This window comes from Catharus ustulatus, chromosome 3 (assembly GCF_009819885.2).
Source record: "Catharus ustulatus isolate bCatUst1 chromosome 3, bCatUst1.pri.v2, whole genome shotgun sequence".
NCBI lineage: Eukaryota > Metazoa > Chordata > Aves > Passeriformes > Turdidae > Catharus > Catharus ustulatus.
The window spans coordinates 25,282,255-25,298,329 of NC_046223.1; the positions used below are offsets into that span (position 1 = coordinate 25,282,255).

Consider the following 16,075-nt stretch of genomic DNA (forward strand, 5'->3'; position numbering starts at 1 on the left):
ACTGAATTTCTGCAAAGAACTATTCACCATCAGTTGGACTCTGCTTTAGGGATAGTCTCTCAGCAAAAACAATGAGCTAAAATTTACCAGACAAATTATTTGTTACAAATGTTGCACTGCTCTTCAGATTTCTGTATGTATTTACATTAGCTGTTTCATACTCATCATCAGGAAAACCTACCAGTGGATTATCCCACTTGGGAAAACCAAAACCATGATTTTTGTTTGGGATGGAAAAAGGAGTTACATTCTGAAAGAAATACAAACTGTGTAAATAGAGTGTCAGCTCAATAATACCTACCTCTATGATCAATTTTTGGTATCAGTAACTGAATTTTCTAATTTGTGCTTATATAAAGCATCTGCTGGTCTCCCTCTGGAGCCTGAGTCCCTGGGGGTTTCCATCAGATAATGTGGTCTCTGCATGAAAAATTGTTTACTTTGCTTTGCAAGTTAGATGTGAAGCAGGGCAATTTCCCAGTTGTGTTCCTGTTCTTTTGACTAGCTAGTATTTCTGTCCAGTAGTACTGTTTATATTGTCAGATCCTGACTGTCCATCTCCATCTTAGGTTTCTGTGACACTGAGTTAGATGCAATAGGTAGTAGTATTGGCAGAGTAGTAGAACTCTAAAGGTAGAATATGAAAATTAAATGTACTTCAAGGGACGGTAATGGCACATTCTTTTTTCTTTCGTAATAAAAAACATTAAAATGCAGTTGTGGAATCTCCTTCTCTGTAGGTATTTAAAAGCCATGAGGACACAATGCTAAGTAACTTGTTCTGGGAAGCCCTGCTTGAGCAGGGAGGCTGGACTAGCTGACCTCCAGTGGTACTTTCCAACCTCCCCTTTTCTGTGATTCTACTTCCATCAATGAACACCTGCATGAATTAAATGCATCTTGATTGTAGATAAATGATAGGAACAGAGAGGACATTCTCTATTCCAGCAGCATTAAAACAACAGAAGGCAGATTCCTCCTGGCAATTAATTTGAAAGTCTAAGAAAACTGTACTAAAGGAGTAATTTCATTTATAAGAAATGAACAGAAATATAATTTATGCACTTTAAAGGTTTGGAAAAAACCAAGCCCAAGACTTACAGGGTTGATGGCATCCTTTCAGTTTGTTAAAGTGCAGACAGCTTTGCAAATAGTCACAATCCATGGGGCTTCACAGCAAATTGCTGTATTAATGGAACATTTACATGTAGGTACAAGGCAACCTTGTATGTAGCAGTGTGGTCTAGGTTTGCCAGACAGCTGTGTGTGAATAGTCTCAGCTATGCATTTATTTGAGTATAGAATACCATTATATTTCCTGAATAGGTCAGTGGCATATAAGCAATATGAATTTTATTCCTTACGATCAGGAGTTACCAGATGTTTGTAAACACTTGTAAAAAAAAAAAAAAAGTCAATATTGGTTACTTTTCTATTGCAGGTTTTTTTTTACCTATCTTCTTCCACACAGTGCTCCATCCTCACTGAGACCATTACTGGATAAGATAGTCAATGCAACAGGTAATCACAATAAACATGATAATGCCTAGTACTTGCTTTTTTAGTGTAACTATTATGGTTGGGAGGGGAGGGTGCTGCTTTTGTGCTCACTGCAATAGAACTAGATTGTTTTTCTATTCAGGATAAAATTTCTCCTATACCAAGATGGCAAGAATGGGCCCATACACCAGAGAAATCCCATTTTTAGATTTCATCTAGGCTTCACAGAAGTGTGTGTTTCATCCTGTCACCTCAGCACTGGGGTGAACTGCATCAGAATGTAATTCCTGGTGGAGTCTGGAAGAACTTCTGTCCCTGGAAAGGGAAATTTTAATGATAAAACCCAGGATATTTTCTAATTGTCAATGATACCAATGGTGTTTTTCACCTCAGAAGCCAGAGGCACGAATGACATTTCCATAGATCTTCACTGATTACCAAGGCAGTGGCTTTGAGACAAGAGTAGTTGCCTATAACACTGATTTGAGGGTTTTGCAGTTCTTTGCTCCAGCGTGCATCCGAAGGGAAAATAAATGATGCCGGGCTATAGCTAATGAGCAAGCACAGCTTTGGAATTCCCTGTATTGGCTGATGTTGATCTCTTGTGGGGGGCTCTCCTCAGTCTTTTGTGCCTGCAGACCTGGGGTTTTGAGCTGGAATGCCTGGGTTGTGTCAGGTGTGAAACCTGACTTGAAGGAGCTCAGGAATTTCCTGCCCACATCACATCCCTGCCCTGGAACAGGGCACCACGGGGCTCCCATGCTTAGGGCTCCATTCAAGTGAAACTTTGTTTTGTCCTGTGCAGAATGCTCCTCATCTAAGTCATTCTTTTCCTCTGCTTTTAAAGGAGAACTTCACTGGGGAATAGATGAGACAGCTGCTCAGCTGGAGAGAGTTTTGAATCTGTATAAGAGTGGGGAGTACCTGCAGAACACAACCCGGGTGCCGAAAGCTGGTAATCATCTTTCTTGAAACCTAAAATCCGAGATTTTGTCATTGTTGTGAGGTTTGCAAGGGCTAGTGTGCAGAAAACAAAGCTCAGTGGTGCTCGAAATCATGCATGTGATAGTATTTTATCTGCTTTTTGCTTTCTGGGAGCCTCCTGCAACTCTTCTCATTTTGTGGTGTAACTGGACATCCGTAAGTGTGAGCAGGCTGTAATGGGAATAAGGAAACCCAAAGGGAGTTCTCCATGACAGATTTATGGAAAATGTCTCATCACATCCACACACTGTTGTTGCAGTATCAGAACCTGCCTGAACATATACTGGGGAGAATCCATTCATGAGGCTGCAACCCCCCCATGGGTTTCCTGGGACTTAAAAGGTGTGTGTAGATTGGAAGAATAAAAATTTTTACTTCCTTTGCAAGGAAAAAATAGAGTGTCCCTCAACTTCTGCTAGCAACAGAATAAAAAACCAGAAAAAGAGGCAGGATAAAAACAAAGGCTGAATAACAGTACTTTCTTCACAATCTGTCTGTATGCTATACAAGCTGTGGTACAAAGTGGTGCATGTTCTTCCTAGAAGGATAGCTGTGGAATTGTACATGTCAAAGAATATTATGTGTGCTGGAAATGACTGTTAAGCCCAACAATTGTAAAAACTGTTTTGCAAATTATTTTTGTGTACGTACAACGTTCATGTCAAACTGTCAACATAATTGACTGCAAGTTGATAGGAAAATTATGGCTTTGCTGCAAAAGCTCAGTATAGAGGGAAAGATGGGTTCTAAATGAAGATGAATGCTGGCACAGGGGGTTTGAAAAGTTCAGTGAAGCATTTGCTCAGTGAAAGAGAAACGGGAGCCAAATTCATTCTGGTTGTAGCTCTGTTAACCCCAAAGGGCCATGATACCAGGGATGAATTTGACCCACTTATCAGAAGAATTCAATATTTATTTTGTTGTAAAATTGGCAGGAAAATTGTTGCAGGTGTTCATTTAACTTTCTAATTTTCAGCTTTTCATCACAATCTGTGCTGAGTGATACCTGTCAACACAGCAAAATTATTTTCAGCAGTACAATCAATAGTACAAACATGTCCTTTGTTGAAGAAGTGCCAGGAGAGCTGAAGTTGTTCTGTGATGCTGGTTGATTCCAGGTTTCATTGCTTTATCAGGCTGAGGTGAAGTTTTGAATTTTAGAGGTCTCTCACGTTTATAAAGACTCTGAAGGAGAGAAGCTTTGGACAGCAGTAGTCAATGTGTCAGTGTAGGTTTCCACTGATATTAGCTACTGTAATAATTACACATTTTTGTGTTCATTTAGTTCTGTAGAGTCCTGGATAACATAACACAGACTCCACTACACCCATGTTCATGGTTGGTAATGTCCTGCTCTACAAGAGCCTATTTTGTTTGCAGGACACAGCTAATGGAGTTAGGCACTTCAGTGTGACCAAAGATGTTGAAAATCTGTAGATGCTTTGTGTAATGTATTGGATAATGTACATTAAATACCATGAGTGTAATATTGAATTCTGTGACAGGAAAATGTTCTCAACCAGGGACAAGCCTGAGGAATTGAGTATCTTACTAGAAACTACACTTAGAATAGATGTGTTCTCAGACTTAGCTGCCATGCCTTTAAGAAGTGCAGGCCTGTTTCTAGTTTGTTCTAAGGCCACTACTATGAAACAGAAAAGGTGGTGTAATTTATTTCTATTTTAAGACTCCCTTTCCTTACCAGGCAAATATGAAGAAGTCATATCACGAGGGTTAAAATGTGCCTACACAGCCACTTTATTAATTTTAATTCCAACCATAATCTTTCCTCAACTGATATTTGACTGATATTTGATACTAATACCATGTTGGAATTAATTTCTAAAATTTTCAATCCAGGGATTATGGAATTAGAAATTATTAATTAGAATTTGTCCAGAGGTAATGGAATGAGGAATTCTCCTGTGGTACAGTGGAGTTGCAGGAGAGGGTGACAGGTGTTCTGGAAGGGAGTGGTGTCCAGGGAATCAGCCTCTTCTACTGCCAGGATGTTCCCAGCTGAGATTGCATCCTCACCGCTGAAACCAAGGCTGAACAGCTGAGCAGATGGAATATTTTGTACAGATCTTGGTAGAGGGGTAGACAGGGATGAAAAGGAACAACTGTGATATTTTCCTAAGCTGTCAGTTGCGATCCTGCTTTGGCCCTGTTTGGACAAAAAAATATTTTTGAGATTGCGTGGTTTTATAAAATGTTTTTTGTTTTGCTCCTCAGCATAGAGAAAGTTCAGGAAGGATGTTTTTCAACTCAGTGCTAAGTTAAGATAAAATCAGAGATGATTCTCAGGCCAGATTGGAGTTAATCAGCTTTCCATTCATACCCCAACGGGTGCCAAGATGGGGGAGGCACAAGCTTGCATCCAGATGATAGAAATCTCACAGTGTGACTCAGTTCTGGGACTTTTGCTCTCACAAATAGTAGAAATGACCAGAATTTATGATGCCAGTCTCCTGGCATCTAAAGATTTGTGACAAAATAAGGCCTTTCTGGTCCACAGTCTGTTTTGAAATCCTAAAAGAACTCAAGGAGAATTCAGATCCAAGAATTGTAAGGTTTTCATTTGGTTTAGTTTTGAAAAGAAACTACAGAAGGTTCAGGTAATGGTGCTTCAGAATTTGTCTTAGGTCTTAAATGCTTGGAATTATGCATTATCTTGGATAGAGGATTGTAAATTCATACTAGGAAAGACAAGATCATGGTCTTGGGTAAGTCGTGTAAGGCCATAACTAAAACATTAACGTTGAGGAAACAGTGTGTTATCTGTGTGAAGTTATGTTTTTGAGAGGAAGGCCTCCTCCTATGAACACCACACAGTGAGAAAGGTGATATTGATAAGCAGTAGGGAAGCGACTCAAGGAAAGTTCTTGTCAGCCCTAGGGTTCCCATAAATAAAGTTTAACAAGATGACATAGTCATACTACAGAAGGTCTTGGATATTAAGCTTTCACTGTGCTTCAGTTGTAAAGATTTTATAGTGCTGTAAATTATATTATGCTCTGGACTTTGGTTTAGTATCCTAGAGTAGAGGCGTGGGAGACATTCGATAGCTGTGTATGTGTTCTGCAGTCATAAATCACACTGCTGTTCATGTTGATATGGGAACATTGCAGCGTTTAAAACAACACCAGGAACAAATGCTTTTATATTCCATTGGCTGTTGGCCTGTCTTGCTGGAATCCGGAAGAATGTGAATTAAAACAGGAACCATGTATTTCTTCTGACATAAGTTATCTAAAAAAGATTAGATCATTCCATTAATTATCCAGATTAAGGAGACTATAAAAAAACTACTGATGTTCATCAGTAAAGTCATGCCTCGGTATCAACGTTTTTATTACTTCAATCAAGTGACAGTGATTTGTACCAACTGAGTATCTGGCCCTTGAGCTAAGCCCCAACCCTTCAGCTAGCTCAGAATTTACTCAGAAATGCGTGAAATCAGCTAACACTCGTAAATCGGATAGCTTTGTTATTCATTAAAGCTAATAAATGACCCATTATTAGGTCTGGGGGTGTGCAAGCCCACAGAAAGCTGTAATTAGCTGCTGTTGTTAGCTGAAGGCGCATTCTCAAAGCTAAAAAAGCTGGAAGGCTGGACACAGAGCAAAGACACGTTGTGTTTTCCTTTGTCTCAAGACACTTTGGCAGAATTATGCTGTATGTAAATATTTACAGTACAACAGTGTTTTGAAAAAAATATTCTGCAGGGTCACTATAGCAACCTGCTTAGGAAATTGTAAATCCACCCAAGAATTACTGAAATAAGGAACAAACCGCAGCCCAGATTCCTGCTCTATAGTAATATATTATAATAAATCTTACCAGCTTTTTATTTTTTAAAAATCATTTTTATACATGTGCATTTGGTGTTCCTTTCCCAGAACCCTCAGGGCTGAAGGGGAAAGGTGCACAGGGCAGAAAGCCTCCCTTTGCACCCTGTCCCATCAGGAGCCAGGCAATCCCAGCACACAGGAGAAGAGGAGCAGGTTCCTCTGCACCCTTGTGGCACGGGCAGCTCAGTGGGTCTGTGCAGCTCTGCAGTGAGCACAGCCAGTTGCTTGTTGCTCACTTGTGTCTCCACCACCGTGCAAACCGTTTACCCTGTTCCCTGAGCAATGTGTTCTGTTGTTGCTAAACTTCTGCCTGTCCAACTTGGCATCATTGCACAACAACATACTTTCTGCTGAGGTCCTCAGTTCCCTGCCAGAACGCTAAAAAAGTCACTGAGTGTCTTTTATAAATGCTGTGGGCATCTATCTTCACGCTTAAGTGCCCCAACACATGACCCTAGGCAACTTCTGGCTTGTCCATCATCACTATCGTTGTTTTGATGATCGACTGGAGCATGTGCAATGTTTAGCATCTGTAGGATGTTTTGGGCTCGTTGCATTTGGTAAATTGGTGTGCACCACAGAGGTGGCTGTGGGTATGGAACAGCTCCCTGGGATGTGGGGCACAAGGCAGGAAAAATGCTCCAGCTGTGTCACGTTAATAGGAATAAAACATAAGGGAACACGTCGTTCCTCTGGTTATTTATTTGTGTTTCGGTGACAGCCTGCATGCCGATTTAAATACGGCTCCACTGCGAGCACAATGGAAGTGCACAAAAGCGACAGCCTCGCTCCCAGCCTGTGCAGGAAGCTGCCAGAGGACGGAAACACTCCCCAAAGGAGCAGGGCTATCTCCTGTCTGACGGCAGAGCCGTGTCCTGCCAGGCCAGCCTGCCTTTCCCAACGGTTGGGATGCGTCAGGACTGATTGAAAGCAGAGCCCGCAGAATGGGGTAGGGCTGCCCTCTCCTTCCCTCAGACATCCCAAAAAGTAGCAAACAGTGCAGGGTGTTTTCTGGGGCCTGTTGGAAGTGCACTTACATGGGAGGTATTGGAACATGAGGAAAAGTTCAGTGTAAAATGAAGCGTACTAGAAACATCAGTGTATTATTGTCTATTTTGGATCCAATACTCTTCTCCAAAAGCTCCCTGGGAATCAGAGGGGACTGTTTGCAGAGCAAAACACTGCTCAATACCACTTTTTGCTGATATTGGCAAGATCAGGCTCTTTCTGCTTCCTTGTGAGCAAAGCAATTAAAAGCAATGCCAGAGTCGACTGCCAGTATTCCTCTCGAGACTGAAGGAAAAAAAGAGGGAGAAAAAGGAGCAACATGGCTTTTCTCTCAAGGATGAACGTAGCTGTGTCTCTGTCATTGACCTACAGTGTATTGGCAGGTGATAAGAGAACTGGGCAAATCTCCAACAAGTAGCTGTAGTTGGTAGTAAAAATGCAGTTTGGCTGCTGTGGCTGAAATAAACGGTCATTAGGACTGATTAAAGTCAGATTTAGGGTGATTCAGACAGGCTAAAAGGGGGAAACCACAGGCGGTTTCACATAGTTTATTATATACTTGTGGAGCTCTTTATATGATTCAGTCTAGTACAGTGAAAATGAGTATGTTTATAGATTGTAGTCGGCTTTGGGACAATGCAGGTGGTTTTTGATGGGAAAATAATAGAATAAGAATTTAAAACTTTGAGGGTTTTTTTTAATAGCTCTTGCACTGGTCAGTGATGCTGCAGATTGCTTTTAAAGATGCCTCTCTTACTTGTCACAACAAGTCAGTGATCTTGGTTTGAAGATCACTGTGGCCATCATGGGGATGTGGCTAACATGCTAAGGAACTTCTAAGAATTTGGCCTGGTCAAAGCAGCATGTTTTGATTGATCAGAACAACCACGTAAAAATATTTAAAACTATAAAAGCTATCACAAAACAAAAGTTTTGAGGTTAACCTGAGTTCAGCATAGCAAGGTATCTTGAAGTTCCAAAATGTTTGCAAGAAAAAATGCTTTGGAGTAGATTCTATCTGTGTAATTGTGAGGTCTTGTATTACCTCCCCTGTGTTAAACTCTGGAATAAATGCAATTTTAGTGACATCAAGATCAGGCTTACTGCATTGCATTTATTTGCTTCACGCAAAATTAGTAGATGGAGGAAAGGATTCTTTTTCTGCTGATACCAGTAGGGATGCCTTGCATTTCTCTGATCTATTCCTTGCCATTACCTTGATAGACTTTATGTACTCTCTGTCAAGCTATGTGTATGTACGCAAAAGTGTAAATTTATGGCTGCATTTATAGTATTAGGCAAGCATTTATTGGTTTTAAACACCATTAGTCTGGAAATCGACCAGAACTTTGACCTTTTTATGATGTGATTTACTGCTGTGAGCCTTCAAATTCCAAAGACTCCATTTAAGCAAGTTTCAGGTCTTGGCAGGACAAAACCTTAAGCTGGAGCTGTCTTTAAGCCATTGGGGTACAGCTTAATTGGGTAACTGCACTGTGGTGTCCAAGATGATAATTTAAAGGTGTAGGGGACATGCAGCTCTCCTGAGGGCTGGACCTGATGTCATTGCTGGGACACATCTCAGTGGAGGAGCATCCTTCAGGAAAACCTTTCTAGTTCATGTAAGAGGAGTTCATTTTTTCACAACTCATACAAATGAGGACTGAAAGGTGAACTCCCTAAATGACACTATGCAAGTTAGAGATTCCAGGGATATTTGCCTTTACCATGCAAATGGACAAGGCAGCTGCCTTGCTCTGCTGGAGATGGAGTGAGTTTTGAAGAGATATGCAGTTTGCTTAGCCACACCACTTGGTTGGTGTTGCAATGAGTTTCTGATCAGTTCTGACTGTAATAGTTTAGAAGGAGGTCCCGTGTTGGCTTCCCAGGGCAAGCCTGGCTGGTGTGGACCCATCACACGTCCTGCTCTCTACTTGTGGTTGCCCTCCCATTGGGATGCTCCTAAGGGAAGGCAATCCCAGGCAGCAATCACTGCTGCTTGCCATCCTGGGGGAGAGGGGCTGCCTTTCTGCCTTTCCCCCTCACTGCATCCTCCCCTCCCTGTGGGCAGCATATGCTCAGTCCCCAGATTGCAGGTATCCAGTGGCCCATTCCAGCTGGATGCCCTGCCAGAGGCTGCCCTTGTGACTGTGTGCTTTCCCTTGGATTCCATGGGCTGTGTTTCCAGCTGTGTGGTGCTTGGAGGAAATGCTCTTTGCATCTGTGTCACACTGCCATGTTCCTGTTACCTGTCCCCATGGCTCACTGCAGAGGGTTGTGGCTTTCCCTCATGTCAGAGCTGGCAGGGAGCAGCAAGGAGGGAAGGGACAGCCACAGGGCTCTGCTGTGTGGTGAGACCACCCTGGCATGGCTGTTTCCATCCTCACTTGGACACTCAAACCAGGACCTTGCCATTGCAGTTACTGCTGGCCCAACCCTGTTGATTAATGTGTCTGAGCTGCCCAGATGATTTACCAGGCATGGTCACCTTGAAAAAGGCAATGGAAAGGGAGAACTTTACCTCCTGCCTCTGACAGATCCTCAGGTCATGTAAATCACTGCTGCTCTTTTGAAGCCTGTGCATGTAACCCCTGAGAGCTGTCTTGGGAGCAGTGCTGAGGAGAAGTGCTACAAGCCTGTTAAGAAGCATATCTGTGCTCAGAGGAGTTTAAATACTTAATGAGGGTCCTCAAGGTGGGCTTCTCCCTTGTATGAAGAAAAATACATGGTGTGATGTAGGGCTGGCTGCTCTCTTAGTGCTGGGGTAGTGTGCTGAGGGATGCTGCAGCTTCCTCCCAGCCCCAGCGTGGAGCCTGTCAGAGTCCCAAAGTTCCTTTGAGAAGGGCTGGGACATGCTCACTGCTGTCATGGAGATTCAGGCAGATGCTTCATCTCCTGCTGCCACAGCAAGGACCATCCTTCTGTTAATGCCTTGGGTTTTAGCTTTTCTGTTTTTCAGATTCTCTGCTGCCTGGTGTGTAACTCTGAAACTTCATGTTAGGTGTCAGTAAGTTCTCTTCACAGGGTGTTTAGACAATCCCTTCCCAGCTAGAGAATCAAGGACACCCAAAAAGCATAAACAATGGTGAAGGAAAGGGGGCAAGCCTGGGGACTGACACTTCATGGCCTGGGGCTGTGGTTGGGTAATTGACCCCAGTGTGTAGATGAACCAAAACTTAAGAAAGTATAAAAACTCGTGGCTGGGATCCACCTGGGATTGGATTTGGGTGTAGCTCTGGCCAGGCTCTTGCACTGCTCAAGGTGCATCCTTTCAATAAATACCTATTTTATTGCTTTTGCTCTGTTTGGTGTCTGTTCCAGGTCAACCTTTCCAGGTGCCACTGGAATGCCCTCTGTGGCCTGGGGCTTGGAACAGGGCAGTGTGAGGTGGACATTCTGTGGTGTGCAAAGAGGAGCTGTGGATAATCACATTTTGTAACCAGCCAGTATAGTATGTATGCTGATACAATATGGTGCTAACTACAGGGAATTGATTTTTTTTTAACTTTTAATTTGTGCTCATCATTTTACTGTCCTGGGCTGTGAGATACAAATCAATATTCAGCAATTGCCATGTAGAGACAAGAGAATATTCTGTTGCATTCAATTATTGTTACACTACAGTTGCTACAGAAGCTGGGAAAAAGGGGCTTTTAACCAGCCAACAGTTATGCTCTGACTTCTCTTCAGAAGAAATACATAAATATTTTTGATGGAGAAATGTCCAGTCTTAATGTGGAACTACATTTTGAATTTTTTTTCTTCTTGTGCATGAATCTGCATTTCCTGAATTAAGAAAACTTCTTTGCTTTTGATTTAACTGGGACGTTATCAGATCTGATTTTGCTTCTCGTTTGGGAATGTTTCATATGATACTTTTAATGAGCTGAGGCTTAAAATAGAACGTATTTACTACATTAGTTTCCCACTATTTCAGACTGTGTGGTGAGAATGAGCACTTGTGAATGTGCACTTCTTTTCCCAGTTGAAATACTGACAGTTTGGAGTAGCAGACACTTGCCTTTGACTCGGTGCTGTTCGTACAATGTGCTGTATGAAATATTAGCAGGCTGAATCAGCAGAGCCAGGCAGAAAATGCCTGAACCAAAGTGACTTAAGAATAGGCTGTGAGTCAGGGCAGGCAGCTCTGGTTTCCATAATAGACACAATTAGAAGAAATATAGAATGTATTTAGTTTTTTGAATAGGACGTGGGGAGGAGAGACAGGAGGGAACCATTAATTTGTGCGTCTGGAGGCTAAATAGAAATGTTTATAAATGATCAGTTGAATTTGCTGATGCATTCATTAGAGAAAGCTGCGCTAGTGGCTGGGAAAGTGAGAGGAGCTGTGAACAGAGAACAAGAGGCAGCTCATAAAGGCAAGTGAGACTGAACGGCAGCCAAGGGAGAGGAGCAGGCGGTGGGGCAGCGCGGAGGCGCTGGGCGAGGACCACGCTGACATGCTCCTGCTACTTCCCTCCCCCTTCTCTTCAGAGGCCCATCAAGCGACTCCTCTTTTGTCCTAATCTGAGCAAGCAAAAAAAGTTTGCTTAATTAAAAGCCTGTCTTTTCTTCATTCTCTAAAGGAGCCAGAGAAAAATAGCATGCTCTTCTGAGGGAGAGGGAGGGCTGGGAACGCCTGGTCAGGTCTCACCCCGACAATCCTGCTCACTGTTGAGAAGTAGGACAGTGAGTCAGTTCATTCAAGTGGATGCTGTTTATTCAATGGGACATTCTTCCTGTAAAACTCCTAATAAAACCAAAGCCTCGCCTCTGCAGTGGGGAAGGGGAAGGGGTTTTGTGCACAGACTGTTTATTTACAGACCTTTCTGGAGAAAAAGGTGAGAAGCAGAAAGGAGGAGAGGAAAAGGAAAGTAAGGTGCAGAGCTATAAACACATTTGGGAGTAAACCAGGCCTGGTACAGTCTAACCCGTCAGCTTTTCCGTCGTATATCCTGCTCCTAAGCTGTTCCAATAAACCTTGCCTGTTAAAAACAACCAGTTTGCTGGAGCTTTCAAACCACTGCTTTGCTCTGATTTGCAGAGTACAGACGGGTGCCTGAAGCCTTCATTCCTGATGAGAACTACAGATGCTGGCCATCCTACCATCACAAGGGCTGCCTCCTCTCTGTGTTTGATGTCAATGAAGCCATTGAGATCTGTGACAGCTACTCCCAGTGCAAAGCGTTTGTCCTCACTAACCAGACGACTTGGACAGGTAGGTCCTGGACACTGTGGAGCAAAACCAGCAACTGAGTCACCTATTCTGGCTGCTCTAAGTGTTTTAATACAGCTTGGGAAGTGTGTTGTGCTGGGTTGTGGGAGCCACGAGCAGCATCTAGAAGTGAGGTAGTTTCTGAAGGTTGAGCTGAGGCAGCTCCCTTTTTGGTGAGGCTTCTCTTTGCCAGGTGTCAGGGGAGCAGAAACTACAGACAGGCTCACAGGAGTTGGCACTAGAGGGCTGAGCACATGGACCACTGGTTACCAAACCACAGGATCTGAAATGCTATTTTTTTGCATTTTTGTGCTTCTGGGAAGTGTAGACAAACACTTCTGTAGAACCAAGAAAAAACTAATTTCTGTTAACCTTGCCTACGGCTAACCAGTGCCTATTAGGTCATCATGTCAGACTATCTGTAGTTGGAATGTTGAAGTTATATGATATACTAAAAAAAGTATTCTGGCACAGGGAAATTCATAAGAAGTTTGGAGCAGCTCCTATCTCGTGTTACAATATTAAAAGCAAACAGGAATTAGCGGCAATATTTGTAGTTTTATTTGTAATTCCCTTTGCCATATCATTCCTGAGGCATGAGCACTTGAGTCCCTGAAACCTGCAGCTTGGAAATTTGCTCAGTAGTTGAGGGATTCTGTTTGCCATGTAATACTTTTAAGGAAAATAGTGTTATGGGAGCCCCCTAGAGAGGCAGGCTGGGAGCAAATAGCATTTGATTTTCTCAGGCTTAGAGAGAGAAGGCAGAAGTACAGCAGATAGGGAGTGTATCTCTGTGGTCTTTGCTGCAAGGAGAGGCAATGATTTTGCAGTTCTGTGGGGCAGCAGGAGCTCTTTGGGAGGCAGGAATGTGAATAAGGTGCCAGGTCAGTGAGTGTGGGGAGATAGAAGAGCTGTGCTGTGGCTCCCACAGATACCAAACAAAGAAACCTTGCCAAATTCGGCCCCCACTGGCCTTGGATATATGTGCAGCAGGTGCCTTATGCTACCCAGGCTGTTGTCACTTGCTGCTGCTTTTTGTCTGAGGACTAGAAATCTTGTTCCAGCTTGTTTAAAGCCCAGAGCTACAAAGTGATCAGCAAGAGCTGTTTCAGGGAAAGTCATGTTTAATATACATCGCACTGATCAGTTTTGTAAAGATTCAAGTGTGCAAATACGATTCTGCTTCTGTACAGTCAAACAAATGTCCTTCATTTAAACCTGAACTCAAGCCTGTTTTTATCAGTGGGAGTCTCAAAATACTATTTTAAAATACTATTTTAAAGACCACATGGAATTTGTATTGAAATCTTCAGACCCTTCCTTCATTTACTGTGCTAGCTGTGCACAGCTCTGTCTTGACTATAATTAGGTAAGAGTAAAGATACTGAAACCAGGGGAGTTTTGGTGTCATTTTAGACAAAAACAGTTCAGGTTTACACCAGCTGAAGTTGAGAGAGAGGTCAGCCTTGTGTGGCCTGAAGAATGCATAGGTTGCAGTAGAATTTGAAATGTCAGTATTTTAAGGTAGGCAACCTTTTGCTCATCATTTCTAAATATTTCCCCTTCCCCCCTTTCCTATTCAACGCAGGTCGGCAGCTTGTCTTCTTCAAGATGGCCTCAAATCATATTGTGCCTGATCCTGACAAGATAACATATGTGAAGGTGACAGACTGACACCTAAAGTGGCTCAGTCTGACATGTGAGTGATAAGAGCTGTTTGTGTATAAATATAGGCAGCTGGTAGGTAGAAGGCGGCCGCGGCCGGAGAAATAATTGCACTATTACTCATTCTAATCTATAGAGTGCTAAAGGAAACTTTAAAGAAATAACCTGCATGACCAGGATGAATGTGCAATAAAACAAGATTTTGAAAATGTGATTTCAAAACAAAGCAAAACAACCCAAAGCAAAGTACAAGAGATGATACACTGTTAGAGTGTAATTTTGGTTATAAATCAGCTGGCAGCTCTGGCTTTTCTAACCAAGGTTAGCATAACATTTCTGACCTATACATGTGTGTCCAGGGATGAAAGCTGATCATTTCTCTGGGAAGCCTGTATCCTCCTCACTGATATTTATTTGGGCATGTACAATCACAACAGAGGAACTGAAGCGCATCAGTTTGTCTGCTGAATAGCAAACATTGCTGAGGACAATCAGCATTTGTGTTAAAGCTATGGAATATGCAATGCCGGCATATTTGTCCAACGGAAGGAACTGCTTATGTTTAGAATTGCAAGACTGCAACTAATTTTCATTTTTGCTTCCAGTGTTATCATAAAGTTTCATTTTTAATTTGAGAGAGCCATTTTGTGGATCTAGCAAATCACATAAGCATATGAATAGTCCCACTGAAAGGGCAGGGACTTACCCAAGTGCCGAGTGCTTTGCTGGATAGGCCTAAGCATATGCTTACAATTAAGCCTGTGCTTAAGACTTTTGTTGAATCAGTTTGAATTGTTCAGGAAGCCACATCTTTGACAGACTGGCAAAGCAGTCCAGCTGGTTGAGCAGTACTAATTTAACGACTATCTTGCAGTTATTCATACCTTTTATCATCAGGTCCTTGGTTTTCTAAGGCATCGCTTGCTGATTCTTAGAGTGAATGAAGTAAATGACCTTAATGATGTCAAATGAATGCTAGCCTTAATTCTATATAAAATGCATCTTAAAGGCAGGGTGTGTCTAGAGAATTTGCTTTCAGTGAAAGCAATGAAGTAAATGCTAAAGTGACCAATGTCATATTGTTTTGTAGTTTGTACAGTCAGGAAAAAATGTGCTTTTGTTTCTCAAATTGTTTATTTTTGTAAAAAAAGAAAAATAAAAGATAAATAAAATTTCTTTTATTCTTGATTTTTGTGTGTTTGTGTTTCAAATAAATGCCTAAATTCAGTGGATTGTATGTAAACTTAAGCTTGGGATATTTTTTCCAGGAAAGACTGAGGTTGTTCCAGTGTCTCCCAGGTAAGGGAGCGTGGAGTACTTGGTGGCTTTGTCTGTGTAGTTGCCTGTCACAAAGTGAGTCATGGCAAGCAGACAGTGGTGGAGCAGCCTTTGTTGCTCTGCATTTTGCCTTATGCTGGTATCAGCCTTTTAGCACCTGGAAGGGGCAATGGTGAGAGCAGGACTCGATGAAATTGCTGGTTGGGCCAGAAGGAGGTGGAGCAACAGCCCCTGCCAGGGAGGGGCAGGGAAAGAGAGCAGGAGGAGCAGGGAAGTGGGGCAGCAGCGTGGCTGGAGAGGTCTGACAGTGACACACCAGCAGTGTGGTTCCTCTGGGGTCACCGATGCCCTAATGGCTCTGGCAATCGGCTGAAGTGACGTCCTGTAATGGCTGTAACTCACAAATTATCAAACTCCCAGCCGTAATAGCTCAGCTGATTCTGTCACCGTGCACTTAGGAACCCATCAATCACGCTGTGGTAATAAACAAACACTATGGATTCTTTTAAAATTGCTGCATAAATCACGCCAACACATACTGCACAGTTCATTGAAGTGATATGGGTTGTTG

General features: G+C 42.5%; 1 protein-coding gene across 1 annotated transcript in view; it reads left to right on the top strand.

Moving 5' to 3' along the window:
* The window catches only part of PKDCC (protein kinase domain containing, cytoplasmic), a 35,452-nt gene extending 20,040 nt beyond the window's left edge, over positions 1-15,412 (top strand). Inside the window, exons 4-7 of the mRNA XM_033056280.1 lie at positions 1,442-1,521; positions 2,348-2,455; positions 12,391-12,564; positions 14,150-15,412. Coding sequence (XP_032912171.1) covers positions 1,442-1,521; positions 2,348-2,455; positions 12,391-12,564; positions 14,150-14,235 — 448 coding nt within the window. The 3' untranslated portion in view covers positions 14,236-15,412. The remainder of the gene's footprint in view (positions 1-1,441; positions 1,522-2,347; positions 2,456-12,390; positions 12,565-14,149) is intronic.
* Positions 15,413-16,075: the final 663 nt, after the last annotated feature.